Here is a 25562-nt window from a genome sequence, read left to right on the forward strand (position 1 = left end):
CTTCATTTCCCAAAGGGGTTATGGGGTTCTCTATCGTGGGTCGCCAAGGTGTTAACGGGGAAAATGACCTAACAAAGAGAACAAAAGAAACATGAAAAATAAAGAGAAAACCCAAGAGTTTCCATTGGTGCTCTTAGCTAAAATCCATGATTGCCAATAATACGTGAATGCACATACAAAAAGTACCAAGGTAGATGATGGCCCAAGGTAGGTAAAGGGTGGTGGCCCTCATGGTAGGTGAAGTTAAGGTTTATGGCGGCTAAGGGTGGTTCCTATACAATGCATGCACACGGGCTTAACAGCTTGCAAGTCCTTCCAATTTCCACCAAGTCTCCATAGTTTCCACCAAGTCTCTCCAACTCCTCCCAAATCACTTGAATTTCTCCCTTTTTTTTAAAATTCCCAATTTCTTCCAATTCTCCTATTTTTTCCCAACTCCTCGCAATTCGTTGCAGCTCCTCTAAATTTTATTTCTCTAAAACTTCACCAATTTCTCTCAATCATTTTAGTTTTTTATACTTTTTAAATTTTAAATTTTATTTTTTCCCTAATTTTATTTACAAAAAATGTCACACATAAAGTACTTTTGTAGATGTGCACCTTGCATACTTGACTAGAGGTGCACTTGGTGTACTTGTTTTTGGGATGTTTATCGAGAATGCCATACCTAAATTACACAAGTACATAGTTTTTTGGAGAACGATTTTATTTTGTGTTTACTTGGCTACAAGGATATTAAAAGTGTGGATACAAGTGACCATAATGGGAACCTATGAAATAAGATATACCTTTATATGTGGCTCATAGATAAGGTAATGCAAATATACGGTCGGCATGGTTGCTAGGTCTAAGAAGCTCAAATGGACCTTTCCTTGAATGGTTTTAAATGTTTCTAGTGTTTTTGTGGAAAGGTGTATCAAATATGGGCATTACTATTTCTTCAAAGAACTATTATCAAAATAGAAATATGCAATATATGGCAACCTCAGGAGTAAGTAAAAATATAGAGCTGTAAATTGTTTCCGGTATTATTGTAGAAAAGTGTATCAAATATGGGTGTTGCCATATACGAGTTCTAATACTGAGAGTAAAGAATCATAATTATTTTTTTGGTAAGCCGAGGAGTCAGTAGCTATCAAATGTATTCTATACAAGTTTTTACAGTGAAAGATTTCATCAGAGCAAGGGAAAAAGTCAACTACTTTATAGAGTTATGATAATTGGGATCTCACAATTTTCCTATACTCTATGCTAGTATAAGTGCAACATCTACACTCGGGCATCTCACTACCTACTATAAAGCTACTTGGGTCACTCTGACATTTGGGATGCACATAGATTAACGGGTAGATATAGAAGAATACAACAAAAGTCAAATTCTAATGAAGATGCAAGCCAACACGTCACCTATGGTGTATTTAAAATCCAACAAGTTTCTAGAAATTTGAAATATGATTATCTTGTCCCATCACAAAATGCTCCTTTGCCAAGAACGATATAGAAATAAAAGCCTAAGGTAAATTATTACATCAAAGGAGGGGCACATTGATATGAATGGTGGGATCCTTAGTGGCTTGGATTCGGGAGGGCTTAGCACTCTAGTTGATGGCCTATAATCATGTGATTATGCAAGGGTAAGGGGCACAACCCCTCCCCAATGCATGTTTGTTGTAACATATCTACCCATGTGTCTCTTTTACTTTTTCTCTTCATCACTGAGGCCTTGATTAGCTTTTAAATATTGTACAATACAAGTCTTTAGGGACCTATCCTCCCTTTCTATAGGCTAGAGAAGCACAACGCTTCCCTAATTCTTATTTATTACAACATAGCTACCCTTGGTCCTTTTAATTTTTCTCTTCATCTTTGAGGCCTTGATTAGCTTTTTGATCTTGTATAATATAAGTCTTTAGGAATGTAGCCTCCCTATCTACAGGCTAGAGGAACTTGTGGATGTGGAGTTCATAAATGATGACATTGGTGCTATCTAAAGGCTAGAGAAGCTTGTGGATGCGGAGTTCATAACATCAAGTCACCCCATCTAGCCTTTCTACCTTTCAAGTCTGGCTGATCACAAATGTACTACAAAGATTGGTGATCTGTGGATATGCTAGGTACGCTTAATATTCCCAATCTTCAACCAAGGGGAGAGCTACATAAGGATTTTCTCTTACCTTACATCTTGACTTGCACCATTTGGATCATGTACACAATGGGATTTTACGAGTGTTATTATGTGCAAAGTTAGTACCTTGTTTAAGGGACAAGTTTGTGGCTAGCCTTTTCTATGCTTGAGACTCCCTTTGGCCCATTTCTTCAAGTCACTATAACTTGTCATAATAAGAAGAAAGTAGTCATTGGTGTAGAACGATCTTACACCCATAGTCTTTTGAACATTAGACAATGCCATAATGTTAATGATAGCAACCACATGGCCACTTCTAACCTTATAGGACCTAAAACATAAAGAAAGAGATTATACTTTTGAGGTATCATTCTCTCCTATAGATGATACAAAAAAATCTTTGAGGACAAAGGGATTGGGGTCATGAACCTCTTGATGGACCATAGCAATGTATGTGTTATTATTTGAGTAGCAAGGGCGTGGGGTCATGAATCTCTTGAAGGCTATAGCAATGGATGCATTATTGATCGAGTAGTTGAGTTGGGCCAAATATTAGATAGGGTGCCTCAAGCTTGGGGGTGAATGTTTGTATTCCTCCATGGCCACTCTTACAGCCCCATTGTAGTTGGGATGGAGAGTGGCTCATCATAAAGCTTAGTAATAAATAAGGGTTGTGTGGACCTCCTACTCATACGTTAATAGGAGAAATCAGCAAACCCCATAACGCATGCACATGAGAGGCCAAGGCATGTGCATTTGTCAAAAGTGTGCACTGGAAAACAAGAGACATAGGCACATAGAGAAAGAGAACAAATCTGTATAACGATGAAGAAGCAATGATACAATCAGCCTTGTGCAAGGGGTGGTCCCCGTATGTGTGGGCATGATGAACTACTCCCCTAAGGGAGGACTTGGGCCTAGAAGCCTCTATCAAGTGAGTACAAAGTGAGTACAAATGACAAGGAGGCAAGCCTTATATAGCCCCAAGATAAGCTGGCCGACTTACTCCAGAAAAGTCTTACGCGACTAGACAAAAACAAACATGTGATAATGGGTGGCAAACCCTACAACTAAGGGCCTAAACATGAGGAAAAAATAAGGTTCTGCCCGAGATAAATCTGGGCACCCCTGATACACAACTTGGGCACACTACCAGGAGATGAATAATGTTAACCCCCCCTCTCAGATCCTGGGAGAAAAACCGGCCAAGGAGCTAGAAAAGGAAACCTTCAAAGCAAGTCGAAAAGTCGATCTACTCCCGCCTCTGCCACTTACTCCAAGAAACTGCTCCCGATTTAGAAAGCCAGCAAAATCCAAAGAATGAACCACCAGATGTCCTCCAACCCAATCTATATCACACCTTTCACACAATGTGCTCCCTCTTCAACCCAAGAAAGGATGTCATCTAACTCTACCTCCAAGAAAAATCTGCTCCTTCGAGAACACACCGCCAAACTGTCTCCCTATTGGCACCCCCTCTAGACACCCTAGAGGCCCACAATGTCTACATCAGCTCTGGTACTCAAGCCTCCAACTCTGAGCTTGTTAAGCACCAATATCCAAATACAAGGTTTTTGAATCTCCATGTATCCCTCAGTCCAAGAATTCCTCTCTGTCCTGCTAACACTCGAAGTGGAAGAAACATACCTCCAACACTGTAGCAACAATCCTGCTGGCACATAACCTTTAAAACCTGTATCCATAACTTGTCGTCGCGTGATGGGACTACTACTCACACACCCCTATGAGTCACCCAATCACATGGAAACACCCCCTGAGCTCTTTGGTGTTATGGCACTGAGCTCAAGAAAGCTCTCCTGCCAAAACCTGACACCCCCAGCTGGCAAGCTCCCAACCAACTAGTCACGTGTCCATGTGGAACCAACCATCCACAACTCATCATCCCAAAGCACAATCTGATGTCAATCATCTGCTCCAAACTGCTGCTCCACTGGTACCTACCTATACCCAATGAACCTGTACACCTGCCATGCATCCTGTACCCATCCTGCAAAACTGAGCAAGTACCTGTGAGCCTCGACAACAGCTCTGGTCACCAAGTGACCTAGCCTGTCTCTGCATGAATGCCAATATCACCCTGTACACCAAGCTCCCAAATCAATGCTTATCCTAGGGATGAAGACTCCTGTGCCTGTACCCTGTAATCCAGAAGGCCATATGCCTAGGGAGTAGGAGTGGCTCACTGCCAAGTAACCGCATCCCCCTCTCAAGGTGAACACCTTGAGAACCTAAAGGAAACACCTGTACACCAGCAAAACTATGCTAAACCAGCACAAACTCATAGACCCCCTCTGCTATCGAGAGAAAGGACTAACTGTCTTCCACACACACCTCGAGGATGAGAATCCAAGTGTGTACCCACGAGTCCATTAGGAAGTGAATGGGGTCTTCTTGGGCCCTTTAATTTGCCCAAGCCTAATCAAGGTGATTAAGGAATAGCCAAATGGGGGTTTGCCATGTGGACTGAAATGTTGGGTTTGTAAGAGAGGTGTAAGAGTTGTCAAAGGGTGCACTTTTTTCCCCAAAAAGGGAGGGAGGCAATTTTACAATTTTCGGACCTCCATAACTTCTACATACAAGCTCCGATTTGAGCGGAGATTATAGATCTGTGATCTACGCATCAAGAGCTTTCCATAGATATGTTACATGATATGGTTTTGTCCGCTAGATTTTAAATTCCATTTTTCCCCCAAAATTCAAATTTGAATAAAGTAGCCGTTTTGAAGCTTCTAATTAGAAAACGTTTCTTCTTAAGAGAAAAGGTTTGACTCCTTAAACTGCCAAATAAAAGGGCCCAAGAAGCCTTCCATTGAGGTCTTAATGCTGAAAACTCTGACAAAACAAAGATTGGCCGAGCAAGGGCTCAAGGCCATGTGGGAAGGCACCATTCCTAAAAAAGAACACCTACCTCCACTACCTCCAAGAATGCAAATGAGTTAATGCAAAAAATGCTGCTGTAAACAGCCGGCAGCACGTTACCAAGAAGAAACAGCCGACAGCACGTTACCAAGAAGAAACAGCCGGCAGCACGTTACAAAGAAGAAGAAAGGAAAGAGGAAAACATAGCAACTTCAGCACCTCCTTTGGCTGCCCGAGATCTACAGAAAACACATCCATAGGTGTCTCCCCTGCTTGCTACCTCATATCTACAGAAAACGCAGCTAGCTGTCTGCCCTGCTTGCTGCCCCATATCTACAGAAAACGCAGCCATGGTGTCTCCCTTGCTTGCTGCCTGATATCTGCTGAAAACGCAGTGAGGCTGTGTGCCCTGCTTGCTGTCCCATATCTACAAAACGTAGCCAGTAGGGACTGCCATGTAACTCCTTCAACCACCTCGACAAGGCCAAAACGCTCCCTCCTCCTCTGCAACTAGCAGTATAGAAAAACGGAGAAATCCTTCTCTCTAAAAATACGCTAGAACACCTTCTGTAGAAGAGCCTCAACCCGGTGCTCTGATACCATGTCAAAAGCGCGCAGCGAAAAGCGTGAGACATAGGCAGCATAGAGAGAAAGAGAACAAATCTACATAATGATGAAGAAGCAATGATACAATCAGGCTTGTGCAAGGGGTGGTCCCCGTATGTGTGGGCATGATGAACTACTCCCCTAAGGGAGGACCCGGGCCTAGAAGCCCCTGTCAGGGTGAGTACAAATGAAAAGGAGGCAAGCCTTATATAGCCCCAAGATAAGCTGGCCGACTTGCTCCAGAAAAGTCTCACGACTGGATAAAAATAAATATGTGATGATAATGGGTGGCCAACCCTACAACCAAGGGCCTAAACATGAGGAAAAAATAAGGTGGTGCCTGGGATAAATCTGGGCACCCCTGATACATGACTTGGGCACACTACTAGGAGATGAATAATGATAACACATGTGGCTTTGGTACACTCAAGTCTTCTTACTTTATGTTTGTGTAGTAGTAGAATCCTCTGACAAGGGAGCACTAATGATCAACTAATATACTAGATAGGGTGCCTCAAGCTTGGGGGTGAATGTTTGGGTTCCTCCATGGCAACTCTTAGAGTCCCATTGTAGTTGGGATGGAGAGTGGCTCATCATAAAACTTAGTAATATGTGTGGACCTCCTACTCATACATTGTTAGGAGAAATCGACAAACCCCAAATGCATGTACAGAAGAGGCCAAGGCATGTGCATCTGGATTTGGTACACTCATGTCTTCTTACTTTGTGTTTGCATTGGAGTAGTAGTAGGATCCTCTTACAAGGGAGCACTAATGATCAACTAGTATGCTTGCATTGTGGATTTGAATGATGCATCAACTCATCTTTATATATAGCATGTTGCTTGTTGCATAATGTGTGTGCATTTGTAACAAGGCTCAAGAGATGATGACAACTCTTCTGAGGAAGCTCTTGATGACATTGCACTCTTGATCTTAGACACTTTGATGATATATGGTTCCATTAAGTCACTTGGGCATTGGATTGATGATGAAGTTGTAGCTATCACATCTTGAGAAACTTGCATTCGGAAGGCTTATATCACTTGCTTTGAGTATGGTGTTGGCATTGACATGGAGCCTTATGATAGACATTCGTGTTGGGTGCGGACAAAATGGCAAATGGATGTAGTGTTGTTGTGATGGACTTGTTATTGCCATGTGAAAAGGGCTCTGGGCTATTAAACCTTTTAAAAAAAAACACTAAGGTTTTAAAAACTTTCAAAAGACTATGGCCGACGACCACGCATTAGTGGTGTGTATGGAGCATGGCAGCCAGCCAACTCTGCCGGTATATGGAGCTTATTATCATGGTGGCAAAGGAGTCTTCTTGAGCAAGTCGATGGCGCTAGCAAGTTGATGGCGCTACATTATGGCAACCGGCGACCGCATCTGAGATCTCACTTCGGCAAAATCATGGCGGACCGATCAAGAGATGGAGAGCACTGGGTGGTTATCCACCTGGCAAAACACAATTAACGTGATGTTAGCCTTGATGCACAGTATAAAAAGGATCATTGGGATCATGAAAAAGGGGGGACGGAGAGCTCGTGAGGAAGAACAAGAACATATAAAACTCCTCGCAATATTTTGATTGAGAAAGAAGTTCCCAAATACAAGTCACCAATACCCATTACTTGGCAAGTTGTATTATCAGCAAGATAAACCACTTTCTTGATAGGAATTGGATGATAATTGTGTAACCATTGCAATTGATATGTCATGTTGCCAGTAGCACTAGAATCAACAATAAAGAGAGAACCATCACGAACATGTAGCACCTTTTTTGGAGAGACATTATAATGAACCAAATCAATCTCTTGATAAACATTGTCTTCATCATGAGGATTTTGTTGAGTAGCATAAGCTTGATTTTAAGCTTCATCATAATGCCTTTTGAAGCATTGATTGGATGAATGCCTTGTGCTCCCACAATATTCACAGGTTGCAAAAGAGGAAGAACTCCTTGATAAATGAGGTTGCTTATTTGTAATACCGTGTTCTTCATCGTACTCTCGTGCCCAACATTTAGATACCAAGTGACCAGTTTTGTCACAATAAGAACAACGCTTTTGAAGAAATCTCAAACCAGAAGAATTACCTCCTCTTTGGAAGCCACGAGATGTAAATTGGTGGGAGGAAGAAGGGCGTTACTGAAATGGATGTCTCTGGAGAGCAAAAGTTGTCTCTGATTCTGTGTACTCTTGGGCAATCATGATCGTTTCATGAGTTATCTAATGATCATGACGTTGAGAATATTCAATCAAAGACAAACATGTATGCTCAAAGTCAATTCCATCCTTGTTAGATAATATAGTGACAATATTATCATACAAAGGATCCTTCACCGTATCAAGGTATGTAACCAATTGAATTCGAGGAATAGGATCCCCTACAGAAAGTTGATTCATAATACCTTTGAATGATTCAATGTGACTAGACATGGATGTACCTACCTTGAATTGAAGCTTGCCCAGAAGATTACGGAGATATAGAATCTCTGTAACAGTTTTCTTCTCAAACATAGTGATAAGATAGTCCCATAAAGCATATGACATGGATTGAAAAACCATTTTGATAAGATTCACCATAGCACTGTACCATCTACGCACCAACACCTGGTTTTGGTTTTAAGGACGTGATAAAGAAACAATTCTAATTACAACAAGTGGAGCTATAAAATCATGTAGGCAACATATATAATCAAAGAACCAATCAACCCTACACAAAACTGTTACCAAAGATCAATCTTGTAAGACATGAAATCATAATCATAAATTGAACAAGAAGACGCAGATGCTTCCCTTATGACTAGAATCGCTCTGATACCATGTTGAGAGAGGGAGAGAGACAAGACAAGAGACACCACATATGCTCCACAAGAATGAATCATATTAGTCACAAGTCACATATATATAGGCAAGACCTAGAGTGAGTTAGAGCTAGCTACATATAGCTCCAACAACTGTAACATATGCGGAAGCCTCGGAGAAGATCGGTAACTTCAATGCTCATAAAATCAGCACTCTTTTCGCGATGGAATTAATGCACAAACTAAATAGGATGTGCAAAAAAATAGAGAGAGAGAGGGAGAGATGGAGAGGACACAGTACTGGGTCCCAAATACTCTCTGTAGGGCCCCCACCACGGATGGTGCATTTGCTTTATTAGAATGATGTAAATCTGAAAAGAAAATACAGAAATCTTGACCTTTCTTGGCTAAGAAAACTCTGCCCTTGATCTGCAGTCCTTCACCCCTTTGCTTTAGCAACTCCTTGGCTTGTCTAGCCCTTGTATGCTTGAGCTCTTGGTGAAATCTGAGATGAAACAATGGGATTTTGGGCTCCTCTATTTATACTACTCCAGGATGAGGAGTCGGCCACAGCTTAAGTCCAAGGTCAGCTAGCACTGAATTGTCCCATGATTGATAACAGCATGTAATGCTAGAAAAATCCCATAAAAGCTATGCTTGATTCCCTAGATGGCTCGGCTTTATGCGCATGACTCCTTAGGGACTGGGGCATAGTCTTTAGGCTGTTTGGGGACTAGGCAACCTGTATGGGCTACCCCCATACTTGCCCTTACAGCCATAACCAGGTTGTATAGCTTGTATGCTTTCCCCTAGGGCTGTCCTACGGCCTTCCATGGCTGGTGGGTTCAGCCAAGGTCTTCCTGGCCCTTATGGGGGTGGTTTCACACCATCCCCATGCCCACACCAAGACTTGGGGTAACCCTATGGGTTGGCCCCTTGTTCTAAAAGAAAACCCTAACTATCTACACAATGATCTGGCATCCGATACCATACCAGATACACAGAATCACTGACATCATTCCAGAGGGAGACTTACAGCACGGAATGGCACTGTGCCATGTGCAGGACAGTGCATACCTGACCTTGGACTTCTCTGCAGGTCAATGCACACCTGACCTTGGACAACTGAGATGGATCCCTTGCTGACTCATCTCGGGCGGACCAGTTCACCATCCCAGGTCGTCCTGCACCTTCTGTACAGATATGTCTACATGGCATCCAAGTGCGGGATGCATGTGACAAGAACTAGAGAAGAAATTAGCACAACAATGATTAGGACATATGTAAAGAAGGTCGTGACTGCTTTCCATGCATCAATGGACCTAGCCGGAGTAAGAAGACACTGCTACAACCGATTATGATTTTAGAAACCTTCATCAAAATACAACAACAACAAGTACAACAAAGGGCAGCAGACAGGGTGGTTATGACGGTAGAAGTGGTTCTTGCTTCTTGGCATTGCTAGGGAGGTAGGAACCCTACCCATACTATCTTGGATGCCTCGTTCTTGGTCAACCGCCAACAAGCCTACGATCCATGTGCAATAATAAGGTGATGTGAGGGAGTTGTCGTTGAGGAGATCTCCAAGGTATTGAGATGACCAAGAGATAAGATTTTTGTTAACAAGGTGGACATCAAGTAGTTGCATACATGGTTGCTTTGACAACAGATGGGCGTTGGGTGCAGTTATCGCTATTGTTATCCTTTGCTTTTGGCCACCTAAGATTGATGGTAAGAAATCCCAAGATAGTTCTGCTGGATGAGGCCCCACAAGCACATTGGATGCAAAAGCAAGGTGCAAGAAGCATTGAAGAAGATAGCTATCTACAAGGAGGATAGTTTACTAGAGATTTTTTGAGAAAGGAGAGCTTCATTTCCCAAAGGGGTTATGGGGTTCTCTATCGTGGGCCGCCAAGGTGTTAACGGGGAAAATGACCTAACAGAGAGAACAAAAGAAACAGGAAAAATACAAAGAAAACCCAAGAGTTTCCATTGGTGCTCTTAGCTAAAATCCATGATTGCCAATAATACGTGAATGCACATACAAAAAGTACCAAGGTAGATGATGGCCCAAGGTAGGTAAAGAATGGCGGCCCTCAGGGTAGGTGAAGTTAAGGTTTATGGCGGCTAAGGGTGGTTCCCATACAATGCATGCACATGAGCTTAACACCTCGCAAGTCCTTCCAATTTCCACCAAGTCTCCATAGTTTCCACCAAGTCTCTCCAACTCCTCCCAAATCCCTCGAATTTCTCCGAGTTTTCCCATTTTTTTTAAATTCCCAATTTCTTCCAATTCTCCTATTTTTTCCCAACTCCTCGCAATTCGTTGCAGCTTCTCTAAATTTTCTTTCTCTAAAACTTCACCAATTTCTCTCAATAATTTTAGTTTTTTATATTTTTTAAAATTTCTATTTTAAAATTTCTTAATTTTATTTACAAAAAATGTCACACATAAAGTACTTATGTAGATGTACACTTTGCATACTTGACTAGAGGTGCACTTGGTGTACTTGTTTTTGGGATGTTTATCAAGAACGCCATACCTAAATTACACAACTACCTAGTTTTTTGGAGAACGATTTTATTTTGTGTGTAGTTGGCTACAAGGATATTAACAGTGTGGATACAAGTGACCATAATGGGAACCTATGAAATAAGATATACTTTTATATGTGGCTCATAGATAAGGTAATGCAAATATATGGTCGGCATGGTTGCTAGGTCTAAGAAGCTCAAATGGACCTTTCCTTGAATGGTTTCAAATGTTTATAGTGTTGTTGTGGAAAGGTGTGTCAAATATGGGCATTACTATTTCTTCAAAGAATTATTATCAAAATAGAAATATGCAATATATGGCAACCTCAGGAGTAAGTAAAAATATAGAACTCTAAATTGTTTTCGGTATTATTGTAGAAAAGTGTATCAAATATGGGTGTGGCCATATACTAGTTCTAATACTGAGAGTAAAGAATCATAATTAAGATAATAATTATTTTTTTGGTAAGCTGAGGAGTCAGTAGCTATCAAATGTGTTCTATACAAGTTCTTAAAGTGAAAGATTTCATCAGAGCAAGGGCAAAAGTCAACTACTTTATAGAGTTATGATAATTGGGATCTCATAATTTTCCTATACTCTATGCTAGTATAAGTGCAACATCTACACTCGGGCATGTCACCACCTACTATAAAGCTACTTGGGTCACTCTAACATTTGGGATGCACATAGATTAATGGGTAGATATAGAAGAATACGACAAAAGTCAAATTCTAATGAAGATGTAAGCCAATAGGTCACCTATGGTGTATTTAAAATCCAACAAGTTGCTAGAAATTTGAAATATGATTATCTTGTCCCATCACAAAATGCTCCTTTGCCAAGAATGATATAGAGATGAAAGTCTTAGGTAAATTATTACATCAAAGGAGGGGCACATTGTTATGAATGGTGGGATCCTTAGTGGCTTGGATTCGGGAGGGCTTAGCACTCTAGTTGATGGCCTATAATCATGTGATTATGCAAGGGTAAGGGGCACAACCCCTCCCCCAATGCATGTTTGTGGCAACATATCTACCCATGTGTCCCTTTTACTTTTTCTCTTCATCACTGAGGCCTTGATTAGCTTTTTAATATTGTACAATACAAGTCTTTAGGGACCTATCCTCCCTTTCCATAGGCTAGAGAAGTAAAACACTTCCCCAATTCTTATTTATTGTACAATACAAGTCTTTAGGGACCTATCGTCCCTTTCTGTAGGCTAGAGAAGCAAAACACTTCCCCAATTCTTATTTATTTACAACATAGCTACCCTTGGTCCTTTTAATTTTTCTCTTCATCTTTGAGGCCTTGATTAGCTTTTTGATCTTGTATAATGTAAGTCTTTAGGGATGTAGCCTCCCTATCTACATGCTAGACGAACTTGTGGATGTGGAGTTCATAAATGATGACATTGGTGCTATCTACAGGCTAGAGAAGCTTGTGGATGTGGAGTTCATAAATGATGACATTGATGCTTACCTCTGTAGCACTTTGTGTCAGGCTCCATTTAACTAAATAAATGATGATTTTGCACCTTTATAAGGCAAAAAGGATAGCCTTGACTATCCAACCAAGTGGTGGGATAAATCTGTTACATTTAGATAATTTAACTGGGGAGTAATTTTTTGAAGGATACATGGGCAAGATTATGACTCGTGAGCATTTGATTTTTTATCGTGTGGGAAGTAATAAACTGGCCAGTGTTTAAGTCTTGGTAGGAGTGATTGACTCGTAGTTTTTGCCTTTTTGACTCATAGATTTCTCAAAGGACAAAACTATCATTTTTTCGCTTTCTTTATAATTGTGGGTGTTGCTCAATAGCGAAGGAGACATTCCTAGGATCTCAACATGCTCAACAACTAGCCCTAATCCTTAAGTCCAACTAGGGCAAGAGGTACCTACACCAAGCCTAGCAATCTGCTAGAGCAGAACAAGATATGAAGTAGACCGAAGAGAAACCCACTACGCTTAGGCACTACTAGCAAACAATGTCCAAGAAAGGCCACATGTATTGCACAACACATATGACAACCCCCCAGTTGTACTGTGCAATAAATAGTACAATCTCGCACATGATTGCATGATGTGCATGATGCCCAAGATGACTCTCCAACAACCATCCACATAAACCATGAATGCCCAATGCCCAAGAGAGAGTTTCCATGTGATGATATTTTAAAATGTGTGGAATTCCAAAACATTACATTTTACTTTTCAACATGGATGTTACACATATTTATAAGTAATGAGGTTTGAAGTATATGGATCACATGGATTTTTTTTAAATTAAGTTCCATTATGTTAGCGTGTAACATCTAAAATCTAGTTAACTAAAGCCTCAGACTTTGCCTTTGAAATAGAGGAATTTTGCTTACTCGATCGCATATATCAACTGGCACAATCACATGGCTTTTGGGATGGCTCTCTTGCAAACTATCTTTTGGCTACTAGTTGATGCCTTCTTAAGGTCTTGTGTTGTATGCATAACTTCCTCTAGGAGAAAAGTGACAAGGAAGCAATGCAGGATAAGGTCACCTACTAACAAGCAATTGTCCAACCTCTTGAGTTCCCACAAACAGAAATGGACCTCATCAATTCCATGAAATAAAGCATAGATATGAAATAGACATGCTAGGTACGATTAATATTCCCAATCTTCAACCAAGGGGAGAGCTACATAAGGATTTTCTCTTACCCTACATCTTGACTCGCACCATTTGGATCATGTACACAATGGGATTTTACAACTGTTATTATGTGCAAAGTTAGTACCTTGTTTAAGGGACAAATTTGTGGCTAGCCTTTTCTATGCTTGAGACTCCCTTTTCCCCATTTCTTCCGGTCACTATAACCTGTCATAAAGAGAGTAGTCATTGGTGTAGAACGATCTTACCCCCATAGTCTTTTGAACATTAGACAATGCCATAATATTAATGATAGCAACCACATGGCCACTTCTAACCTTTTACGACCTAGAACATAAAGGAAGAGATTATACTTTTGAGGTATCATTCTCTCCTATAGATGATACAAAAAAATCTTTGAGGACAAAGGGAGTGGGGTCATGAACCTCTTTATGGACCATAGCAATGTATGTGTTATTATTTGAGTAGCAAGGGTGTGGGGTCATGAATCTCTTGATAGGCTATAGCAATGGATGCATTATTGATCGAGTAGTTGAGTTGGGCCAAATACTAGATAGGGTGCCTCAAGCTTGGGGGTGAATGTTTGTGCTCCTCCATGGACACTCTTATAGTCCCATTGTAGTTGGGATGGAGAGTGGCTCATCATAAAGCTTAGTAATAAATAAGGGTTGTGTGGACCTCCCCCTCATACGTTAATAGGAGAAATCCGCAAACCCCAGAACGCATGCACATGAGAGGCCAAGGCATGTGCATTTTTCAAAAGTGCGCAGCGGAAAGCAAGAGACATAGGCACAGAGAGAAAGAGAACGAATTTGCATAATGATGAAGAAGCAATGATACAATCAGCCTTGTGCAAGGGGTGGTCCCCGTATGTGTGGGCATGATGAACTACTCCCCTAAGGGAGGACATGGGCCTAGAAGCCCCTGTCAGAGTGAGTACAAATGACAAGGAGGCAAGCCTTTATATAGGCCCAAGATAAGCTGGCCGACTTGCTCCAGAAAAGTCTCACGACTGGACAAAAAAAACATGTGATAATGGGTGGCCAACTCTACAACCAAGGGCCTAAACATGAGAAAAAAATAAGGTGTTGCCCGAGATAAATCTGGGCACCCCTGATACCCAACTTGGGCACACTACCAGCAGGAGATGAATAATGCTAACACCCCCTCTCAAATCCTGGGAGAGAAACTGGTCCAAGGAGCTGGATAAGGAAACCTCCAAAGCAAGTCGAAAAGTCGATCTGCTCCCGCCTCTGCCACTTACTCCAAGAAACTGCTCCCGATTTAGAAGTCCAGCAAAATCCGAAGAATGAACCACCAGATGTCCATATCTCCAACCCAATCTATATCACACCTGTCACACAATGTGCTCCCTCTTCAGCCCAAGAAAGGATGTCGTCTGACTCTCTACCTCCAAGAAAAATCTGCTCCTTAGAGAACACCACCAAACTGTCTCCCTATTGGCACCCCCTCTAGACACCTTAGAGGCCCACAATGTCTACATCAGCTTAGGTACTCAAGCCTCCAACTCTGAGCTTGTTGAGCACCACTCTCCAAATACAAGGTTTTCGGATCTCCATGTATCCCTGCTAACACTCGAAGTGGAAGAAACATACCTCCAACACTGTAGTAGCTGACAATCCTGCGGCACCTATCCTTTAAAACCTATATCCATAACTCGCCATCGCGTGATGGGACTACTACTCACACACCCCTATGAGTCACCCAATCACATGGCAACACCCCCTGAGCTCTTTGGTGTTAACTATGGCACTGAGAGCTCAAGAAATCTCTCCAGTACCAAAACCTGACACCCCCAACTAGTCACGTGTCCATGTGGAACCAACCATCCACAACTCATCATCCCAAAGCACAATCTGATGTCAATCATCTACTCCAAACTGCTGCTCCACTGGTACCTACCTGTACTACCCAATGAGCCTTACACCTGCCATGCATCCTGTACCCATCCTGCAAAACTGAGCAAGTACTTGTGAGCCTCGACAACAGCTCTCGTCACCAAGTGACCTAGCCTGTCTCTGCATGAATGCCGATATCACCCTGTACACCAAGCTCCCAAATCAATGCTTATCCTAGGGATGAAGACTCCCGTGCCTGTACCCTGTAACCGAGAAGGCCATCTGCCTAGGGAATAGGAGTGGCTCACTGCCAAGTAACCGCATCCCCCTCTCAAGGTGAACACCCTGGAACCTAAAGGAAACACCTGTACACCAGCAAAACTATGCTGAACTGGAACAAACTCATAGACCCCCTCTGCTATAGAGAAAGAACTAACTATCTTCCACACACACCTCGAGGATGAGAATCCAAGTGTGCACCCATGAGTCTGAAAACTCTGACAAAACAAAGATTGGCCGAGCAAGGGCTCAAGGCCATGTGGGAAGGCACCATTCCTAAAAAAGAACACCTACCTCCACTGCCTCCAAGAATGCAGATGAGTTAATGCAAAAAACGCTGCTGTAAACAGCCAACAGCACGTGTACCAAGAAGAAGAAAGGGAAGAGGAAAACAAAGCAACTTCAGCACCTCCTCTGGCTACCAAAAAACACATCCATAGGTGTCTCCCCTGCTTGCTACATCATATCTGCAGAAAATGCAGCCAGGCTATCTGCCCTGCTTGTTGCCCCATATCTACAGAAAACGTAGCCATGGTGTCTCCCCTGCTTGCTGCCTCATATCTGTAGAAAACGTAGCCAGGCTATCTGACCTACTTGCTGTCCCATATCTGACCTACTTGCTGTCCCATATCTACAAAACGCAGCTAGTAGGGACTGCCATGTAACTCCTTCAACCACCTAGACAAGGGCAAAACGCTCCCTCCTCCTCTGCAACTAGCAGTATAGAAAAACGCAGAAATTCTTCTCTCTAAAAATACACCAGAACACCTTCTGTAGAAGAGCCTCAACCCGGTGCCCTGATACCATGTCAAAAGTGCACAGCGAAAAGTGTGAGAGACATAGGCAGAGACAGAAAGAGAACAAATCTACATAATGATGAAGAAGCAATGATACAATCAGCCCTATGCAAGGGGTGGTCCTCGTATGTGAGGGCATGATGAACTACTCCCCTAAGGGAGGACGCGGGCCTGGAAGCCCTTGTCAGAGTGAGTACAAATGAGAAGGAGGCAAGCCTTATATAGCCCCAAGATAAGCTGGCCGACTTGCTCCAGAAAAGTCTCACGCGACTGGATAAAAATAAACATGTGATGATAATGGGTGGCCAATCCTACAACCAAGGGCCTAAACATGAGAAAAAAATAAGGTGCTGTTGGGCACCCCTGATACACAACTTGGGCACACTACCAGGAGATGAATAATGATAACACATTTGGCTTTGGTACATTCAAGTCTTCTTACTTTGTGTTTGTGTAGTAGTAGAATCCTCTGACAAGGGAGCACTAATGATCAACTAGTATACTAGATAGGGTGCCTCAAGCTTGGGGGTGAATGTTTGGGTTCCTCCATGGCAACTCTTAGAGTCCCATTGTAGTTGGGATGGAGAGTGGCTCATCATAAAACTTAGTAATAAATAAGGGTTGTGTGGACTTCCTACGCATACATTGTTAGGAGAAATCGACAAACCCCAAATGCATGTACATAAGAGCCCAAGGCATGTGCATCTAGATTTGGTACACTCATGTCTTCTTACTTTGTGTGTGTGTTGGAGTAGTAGTAGGATCCTCTTACAAGGGAGCACTAATGATCAACTAGTATGCTTGCATTGTGGATCTCAATGATGCATCAACTCATCTTTATATATAGCATGTTGCTTGTTGCATAATGTGTGTGCATTTGTAACATGATGACAACTCTTCTGAGGAAGCTCTTGATGACATTGCACTCTTGATCTCAGAGACTTTGATGATATATGGTGCCATTAACTCACTTGGGCATTGGATTGATGATGAAGTTGTAGCTATCACATCTTGAGAAACTTGCATTCGGAAGGCTTATATCACTTGCTTTGAGTATGGTGTTGGCATTGACATGGAGCCTTATGATAGACATTCGTGGTGGGTGGGGACAAAATGGCAAATGGATGTAGTCTTGTTGTGATGGAGTTGTTAAGTGGAAGCTTTGCCATGTGAACAAGGGCTCTGGGCTATTAAACCTTTTAAAAAAAAACACTAAGGTTTTAAAAACTTTCAAAAGACTATGGCCGACGACCGATCCACAGATGGAGAGCACTGGGTGGTTATCCACCTGGCAAAACACAATTAACCTGTTCATTGTGATGCTAGCCTTGATGCACAGTATAAAAAGGATCATTGGGATCATGAAAAAGGGGGGACGGAGAGCTCGTGAGGAAGAACAAGAGAGGGGTGAAGAGAACGCCGACAGGCTTCTAAAGTGAGGGGTAGAAGAAGGAAAGAAGAAGAGGAGAGAGAGGGAGAGAAGGAGGCCAAGAGGTTGTTGTCTTGCCATTTGACCTTCTGTGCGTGTGTGTGAAAAGGAGAGACAAGTAGCTCGTGAGGTAGAGAAAAGAAAAGAAGGAGTACATGCTGTCATCGTGTGGAGAAAACGGCCATTATCCTGCTATCGTGAGGAGTGGGAATAGAAGAAGAAGATCATGGTGCTTTCCAATTGAAGGCTGGAGAGAAGAAGGAGGTTGTGGGGCAGCTGGAGTGAGAGAAGATCATCAGGGAGTCATTAAACTTGAAGACCAAAAAGACTTGGAGGTTTTTGGTTCCTTTTTTTCCCTCAAGAAGTTGATTGCTGCTGTGATCCCCGAGATTGCTTTGTGCATTACTACAGGATACGAGACGAATTCTGGCAGGTAGAGAGAGCTCCTGTGCTCTATGGCTCTCTTTCCATAGCCATTACGGTGCTTGGAGTTGTGATGCTTATCGACAAACTGATCTTGAGTCATGTAATATGTTGATGTTGTGTATTGGGGTTTGTGTTGGAGTGTGAGTTGTGTGTTTGCGGCCAAGAGAGTGGTGTTGTGAGAAACCATACATCTTAAGGTCTTGTTATCATTCCAAAATGGAGACTATTGGCTCCATTTTGGAGGACCTCATTCACACCCTCAAAGGATGGCGACTCGGACCGTTTTCCACTCACGTGAATCCCATCTTATTTAGTAGTATAGAATCTCAGTGTGTGACGTGTGTGTAGTATTCCCTGCCCCCCACCCTTCTGTTTTTTTTTTTTTAAATATTGCACTTGGACTTTTCTTGGGAGGTGATTTGGGGCCACTAGACCATGAGGCCACTACACAAATATAGAGACAATGAATAAATGCACATAAATGAATAAATGTCAATTTGTGGGATATCCCAAGGTTGAAAGCAAGGGACGAATTCTGGCAGGTAGAGAGAGCTCATGTGCTTTATGGCTCTCTTTCCAACGGTGCTTGGAGTTGTTGATGTTGTGATATTGGGTTTTGTGTTGGAGTGTGAGTTGTGTGTTTGCTCTAGTGTTGATCATCAGTGTGGCCAAGAGAGTGGTGTTGTGAGAAAACATACATCTTAAGGTCTTGTTATCATTCCACTTATCATTCCAAAATGGAGACTATTGGCTCCATTTTGGAGGACCTCATTCACACCCTCAAAGGATGGTTATACTACCTTTAGGCTAGGACCTTTTTCCACTCATGTGAATCCCATCTTATTTAGTGTATGACGTGTGTGTAGTATTCCCCGCCCCCCACCCTTCTGTTTTTTTAAAAATAATATTGCACTTGGACTTTTCTTGGGAGGTGCTAGTGACGACTCGAGCCCATTGAAATATAGCTTAAGTTGAGTAAAGGATCTGTTAAACTAATGGCAAGGAGCTAACCACCACAAACTTACACAGTTAAATAGAATTATGTGCTGTTGTTTTCTAACCACTAACATGTAGTGTTCTAAAAGTCTTGATCTCATTTCGCTACAATTACTAGCTCCTTGCCATCAGTTTTAGCTTGTTTGCATGCTGGATTTGGGGCCACTAGACCATGAGGCCACTACACAAATATAGAGACAATGAATAAATGCACATACACCTCGTGAACTGTGAATTTGTGGGATATCCCAAGGTTGAAACCAAAGTAAGTATCCCCGTGATAGTTATAGCCTATTTCCTGAATGGTTGAGACTCGAGAGTTGTAAAAATCTGGATGCTTACTACCCAATTGAAGGTTTAAGTTGTACAAACCACAAAAAGTTCCCATGTCATGTGGTTTGCACATGAACATAGACACCGGAGATTTTTCAAAATACCCATGTGGTTTTGCATAGCCAATGGGAAAGAAAAAAAAAAAGCCATCCACAACATGGGTTCTTAAGGATGATTAAAACTTCTTGTGAAATATACCAATATAGCATTAAGTCGCATGTTATAAGCAATCATCTTTTGGATTGGCCAGTCATGCAGCAAGGTAATATTTCCTTTTCTTGCTGTGTAGGTCTCGGATGCTAGGAAAATGTCCAATGCAAACTCCAACGCTCTGGCCAAACTAGTGGACTCTAATTGTCCCTCAGAAGTAACTGGCTCGCGTAATTCATACGGTTATGGTGATCCAAATGTGCAGGACGTCCCTCAGAATGATGCATCCCTGCAATTCTGGTTAGTAACCTCATATGTTCTGCATAACTACTCCAACGTCCTTAATTAGAGTTGCTGGCAATTGATAGAGTAAGAGGAAGAGGCAGTGTCGCATAACATTTTTCTCAACAAAGTCACCAAAGTTGGAGGCTAGAGCCTTAAAAATTTGAAGGTTTTTCATGAGATCTTGCAGATTTTTTGTATCTAAGTTTTTTTTATGAAAATTATAGTTGAAAACAAGAATGTTGCAGGTCCACTGTAATTGCAGGTTTTCTGTGAAGATATGTTGTAAGAGGTCTTCCATATTAAAGTCATTTAAGACAGTTTATTTGTAAACTGTGTTTTGAACCATTATGCAGGGTAGACTCAAGTGAGCAGAGCAATCAAACTTCTGCAGCTCCTGTTGCAAAGCGCTCAAAGATAACTGAAGACCTGAATCGATCACCAGAATGTATGGAGTAATTGATGACCAAGTATATTTATTTTCAACTATGTGTGAATATCAACCCTTTCTTTTTGGGCCTTTGACAACTTAAATACATAAGATGTTGTGATGACCAGTAGTAATGGTGTGAAGTATCAAGTAGTAGTAGTATTTATTTTCAACTATCTATGAATACCAACCCTTTCTTTTTTGGGCCTTTGACAACTTAAATTGTTGAGATGACAAGTAGTAATGCTGTGAAGTATCAAAAAAACTATCAAAGATGCTCAAAGGCCGCATAACTACGTGAAAAAGACTCAGCTCATGAAATGATGCATTCAACACATTAATCATCACATGTAGACATATTTCAAACACTTTTGTACCCAAAATTGGTCCAACACTACCTCGTTCGATGATTCTCTTGATTCAATCTCAGACAAGAACTTTGCAACCCATGTATGTTGAAAGATAAATTGAACTCCTACAATAACAATATCCACCTCAGGATAATTACATCCTAAGCTCAACTTTTTCACCAAGAACAATAGAGCCTAATAATCTACATGAAATGTAAAATGATTATTCGGAAGGTAACGCTCGAGTAATTTTTTCCAAGATCTTCTTGTCCGTGTGGTGGAGTACTTACATTCCACATTGCACTAGCATAGAAGATAGGGTGGATCCTCCTCAGATTTCTACATCAACATTCTCTCGATCACCACAACACATGCATCATTAAACATGTGGAACATGATCTCGACCAATCCACCACTAGGTGACTTCTACCTAGATAATATGTAAATTGCAGAAAGCCTTGTGGCACTTCTTTGATCAATCATTCTACCAATCATACCATGCACTCTTATTTTTTTACCATATCCATGAAATAAGCTATGTCAGCAAGGAATGTCAAGAATTGACAATGCCACACTAACCAAGAGATCAACCCAATTCTTTGAAGTTTGTGCCTTCAATGTTTTGATCATTTTCATTTTTTTAGAATCTACTTTTATTGTATATTACATGCCTAGGAGAATATGATTGTCTACTACTACAAATGTACACCTAGCTACATTTAGGCTTAGTCTAGCCAGAATTACATTTTGCAAGACATAGAGATAAACATAAGTCCACCACTTTACTAAAGACACACTAAAAACATCTAGAAATACATGCATACATGTGATGAGGCATTCATATAATACTTCGCCAACCTTTTGGAGCATTTGTGAGACCAAAGTCATTCATTGATAGAAAATGCTTCTCATTTAGCCATAAAGTCTAACTTCTCCAAATTTTGCAAAACCATCAAGACATCATTATATCTACCACACTGAAGCCATCTAGAAGTGAATACATGTCATGGCTTATTAAAACATAATCTATAAATAGAAGTGGGAATAGATCCATCCTTGTTGCAATCAGCCTCGAGGGGTGCACTCATAATAAGAAACCCTATGTTTCACGTGCATTCAAGAGGTATTTAAAAAACCCCTCACCTTCGAATTTTTCATGAATAAAATAACCCCTTTTTCTTTATGTACTTACGGGTTTTTTTTTTCAAAATAGATTAAAAAACCCCTTTTGTAAATGTATTTCTGTAAATTTACCTTGAAATTTTGAGATAAAAAACCTCTTCATTTAAACTCACGTGCTATAGTTACATATTTTTAGGTGAACCCTCTGAGTATTCAGCTTCGTGTGTAATCCACACAGACTTGTTTCTTCCTATTATTTTTTGGTACTATCAATATGGGAAACAAACAACTCACTATGCATCAATGATATGAATTTGACCTTTGATAATTCATATATTTCTTTCTTCACCTACTTTACATATTTTCAGATTCATCCAATAATGTTGCTACTTAATTGAAACTATTTGGATTCTTCCCATAATGTTACTAATTAACCAAAACTGCATCCTCCTCAAAAGCTACTTGATTTGCAACCCCTGGATGTAGGGATGCCTTCTTGTTTTCCATCCTCTAGTTGTTGCAAGAAATGTTTAGGCACTAGGGGAGTTTTATCCCCACGTTGATAGGATTTCTTGTGGCCCAAGAGGTATGTCCAATGGAGGTGTCCACCCCAACCCCAAGAGAAAGAAAAAACACATTGGGTATGGTTAGAAACCTTAGAAGATAGGAGATTATTGCATGGTCATCTGCGCATTAGTGAACTAGTCATTATCAATTACTATTAAGTGGAGGGAGGATTGTTGCATGGAGAAAAGCTGACTAGGTTGGGTAGAATAGTAGAGGTGTGCACAGAGGAAAAAAGTACAGTGTGTGAAGAGGGACAGGAGAGAAATTTGTGTGTCTGAGAGATTTAGTTTGAGGAAGAGAGTGGCGAGAAAATCTTTTTTTTTATGGGAAGATCTATGTAGCTTGTTAAAATCCGTTGTTTTTTTTATAGAAGAAGACGACGTAGGGGCTACTAGATGAGACTTGGATCTTTCTAGAGCAGGGATTGAAGGGCTATATGAGAGTTCTGTTTGGAAGCTGGTGTCCCATAGAACCTTTGAAGTTGCATCACTATAGGAACTTGGACTAGATCAAGGATTGCTCAAAAATAATTCCAAGTTGTATTTGAGAATCATGCAAGCTGATGTTGCAGTTCTTATTGTCATTGTTGATCTTAATAGGGTTGAGAATATAAGACTCATTTTTGTTGAGGTTAATTGTATGGGACTCCCTTGATTTCTTGTTGTTTTCTTTTATCTATTCAATCCCCAACTCTACGGGTTTGTTGAACGGGGCACAATTTTATATTCACAAAAGGCAAGATTATGTGGAATTGAAGAGTTCTCTTGTTTTGGTGTTGCACCAAGTGGCTCAGTGCCAACAAAGCGCTTAGTCGAACCACCTTCCACGTCGTGAGCACCACGTTGGTACTGGACGTGTGCAGGTGGCGGGTTGTAGCCCCTAGAGTAGTTGTTGCCAAGATCAGGAAGACAAATCTTAAAAGGATGGTTGATCATTAGTGCAAGGTTGCATCCAAGGATGCATGAGTGAAGGTTGCACACTAGTTGACAACTAGTAGTGAGAAGTGAAACATGGTGATAGTCTTTAGGAAGTGGTAGTCCTTGTGGTGAGGAGTTGCTCTATAATTATCCACAATGATTCTGGAAGTAACAAAAGAGAAATGTTGCCATTCATTATGTCTATGTGCAATCTCTGTAATGTGTTAAATAAGAGTAATGTGTCTTCGTTTTAGTAAACATGCTATGCACCTTAAAGAGAGCGAGAGAATTACACAGCAAAGTGAGAGCAGAGTGAGAGTGTGTGAAGTTCTAAAGCTGAGCAGTGTTTTGAGTGTCCCCATGACTACTCTAGATCGGTTTGTTACTTCAGCCCACTGTCTTGCCACTCTGTCGTCGTCGAGAGGGAAGTCGGCAAGAAACACTTGTCAATCGTGTTGGGAAAAACTCTACCACAACTTCAATCGAAAACTTCCTGCTGAGGGAAACCTCTACTACAATTGAGTCAAAAATCTCTTCTTTTCAAGAAATTGTGGTAGATTGAAAAAGTCTTCGCCCAAAAAGTAGCATTCTACACCTTCACGAAAAGGAAACTCTCTAGGTTGAGGATTTCTTGTGATTAATTAGGGACTTTTCTATCAATCCTTTCATCACCTTGTTTCTAAAATAGGGACCCTAGTCACTGACTATTTCCACTGGGAATCCATGCCTAGCAATAATATCCTTTCATCACCTTGTTCCTAAAATGGGTGCCCTGGTCACTAACTATTTCCATAAAAAATCCATGCCTAGAAATAATATGCTTGAAGAGGAACTTCACCACCTCTTCTGCAAAATTTCTTTTCATCATTACTTTAGCTTTTGGCCATTTGGTGAAATAATCGATTGCCACAATGATGTATTCACACTTACTGCCTCTTCTGGGTGTTTGATTGGTCCAACAAAATCCAATCCCCCCTTCATGAATGGAAACAGTGGTAGTACGAGTGAGATGGGCAACCTATCAAAATCATCGGGTTCACCCATCCACCACTGAGAGACATCACATTGCTTTGCTTTGCTATTGGCATCACTCATTACCGTTGGGGCCACCTTCAGGCTACTTGCAAATTTTTTTGGGGTATGATTTCTCCGCCCATGTGTACTCCGATAATGCCACCATGTGCTTCCCTTAATACTTCTTGCTGCTCATGGTTTGGGACACACCTACATAGGATGTGGTCTACGCCTCTTTTGTAGAGCTTCCTTGTAATCATAGTGAAGTTTATGTTCCTTTAGGCAATCCTTTTCTTTTTGTCAACAATGTAACCTTCCGAGAAAGTTCCATCCTCTAGAAACTTCATCATATCATAATACCAATTTTCTCACACTTCTGCAGAGCTGCTACTGTTAATAGGTTGGTGTCTGGAAGTTGGTCATCCACTCCATTTTCTTTTCCAGGCATGTGTTGGATGGAGAAATCAAGCTCTTATAGTAGAAGCATCCAATCTTGCCATCTTCCCCATAAGAAAGGCTTTGTTCAACCAGATAAATCACGGCTTGATGGTCCACACAGAAAAAAAAACGTGTTTCCCAAAAGGTAGTGTCGGAACTTGTTCACATCATAAATCATTGAGAGAGCTTCCCGCTTTATTGTGTTGTAGTTTCTTTCCAACCTTGTGAGGGCTTTGCTAGCATAATGAATGGGTTGCATATACCCCTCTTGCTTCTCTTGCATGAGTGCACTACCCATAGCTTTGTTTGAAGCATCAACATACACATGGAACATTTCATTCCAGTCTGTCATGGTTACTACTTGTGCAGTCAAAACCATTCTCTTTAGCTACTGGAATTCGTTTTGTTACTCCAGATTCCATTCATACTTGGAATCTTTGTTGGTAAGTGTATACAATGGGTTAGCCACATATGCTAAATATTTTAAAAATCTCGCATGCCACTTAACCTTAGCAAGGAGCCTCTCTAGTTGCTTAATATTCTGAGGAGCAGACATCCTAGATACGGTAT

The 25562-nt window shown here is 41.3% G+C and overlaps 1 protein-coding gene across 1 annotated transcript in view; it reads left to right on the forward strand.

Annotated features, from left to right (window-relative positions):
• The window catches only part of LOC147605886 (MADS-box transcription factor 23-like), a 100851-nt gene extending 80048 nt beyond the window's left edge, over positions 1 to 20803 (forward strand). The window contains exons 7-8 of the mRNA XM_086792606.1: positions 20012 to 20172; positions 20511 to 20803. Of these exons, the coding sequence (XP_086648732.1) occupies positions 20012 to 20172; positions 20511 to 20613 (264 nt within the window). The 3' untranslated portion in view covers positions 20614 to 20803. The remainder of the gene's footprint in view (positions 1 to 20011; positions 20173 to 20510) is intronic.
• The last annotated feature ends 4759 nt before the right edge of the window (positions 20804 to 25562 follow it).

The sequence above is a fragment of the Cibotium barometz genome, chromosome 58, assembly GCF_041138505.1.
Source record: "Cibotium barometz isolate CiBa-2024 chromosome 58, ASM4113850v1, whole genome shotgun sequence".
Classification (NCBI taxonomy): domain Eukaryota; kingdom Viridiplantae; phylum Streptophyta; class Polypodiopsida; order Cyatheales; family Cibotiaceae; genus Cibotium; species Cibotium barometz.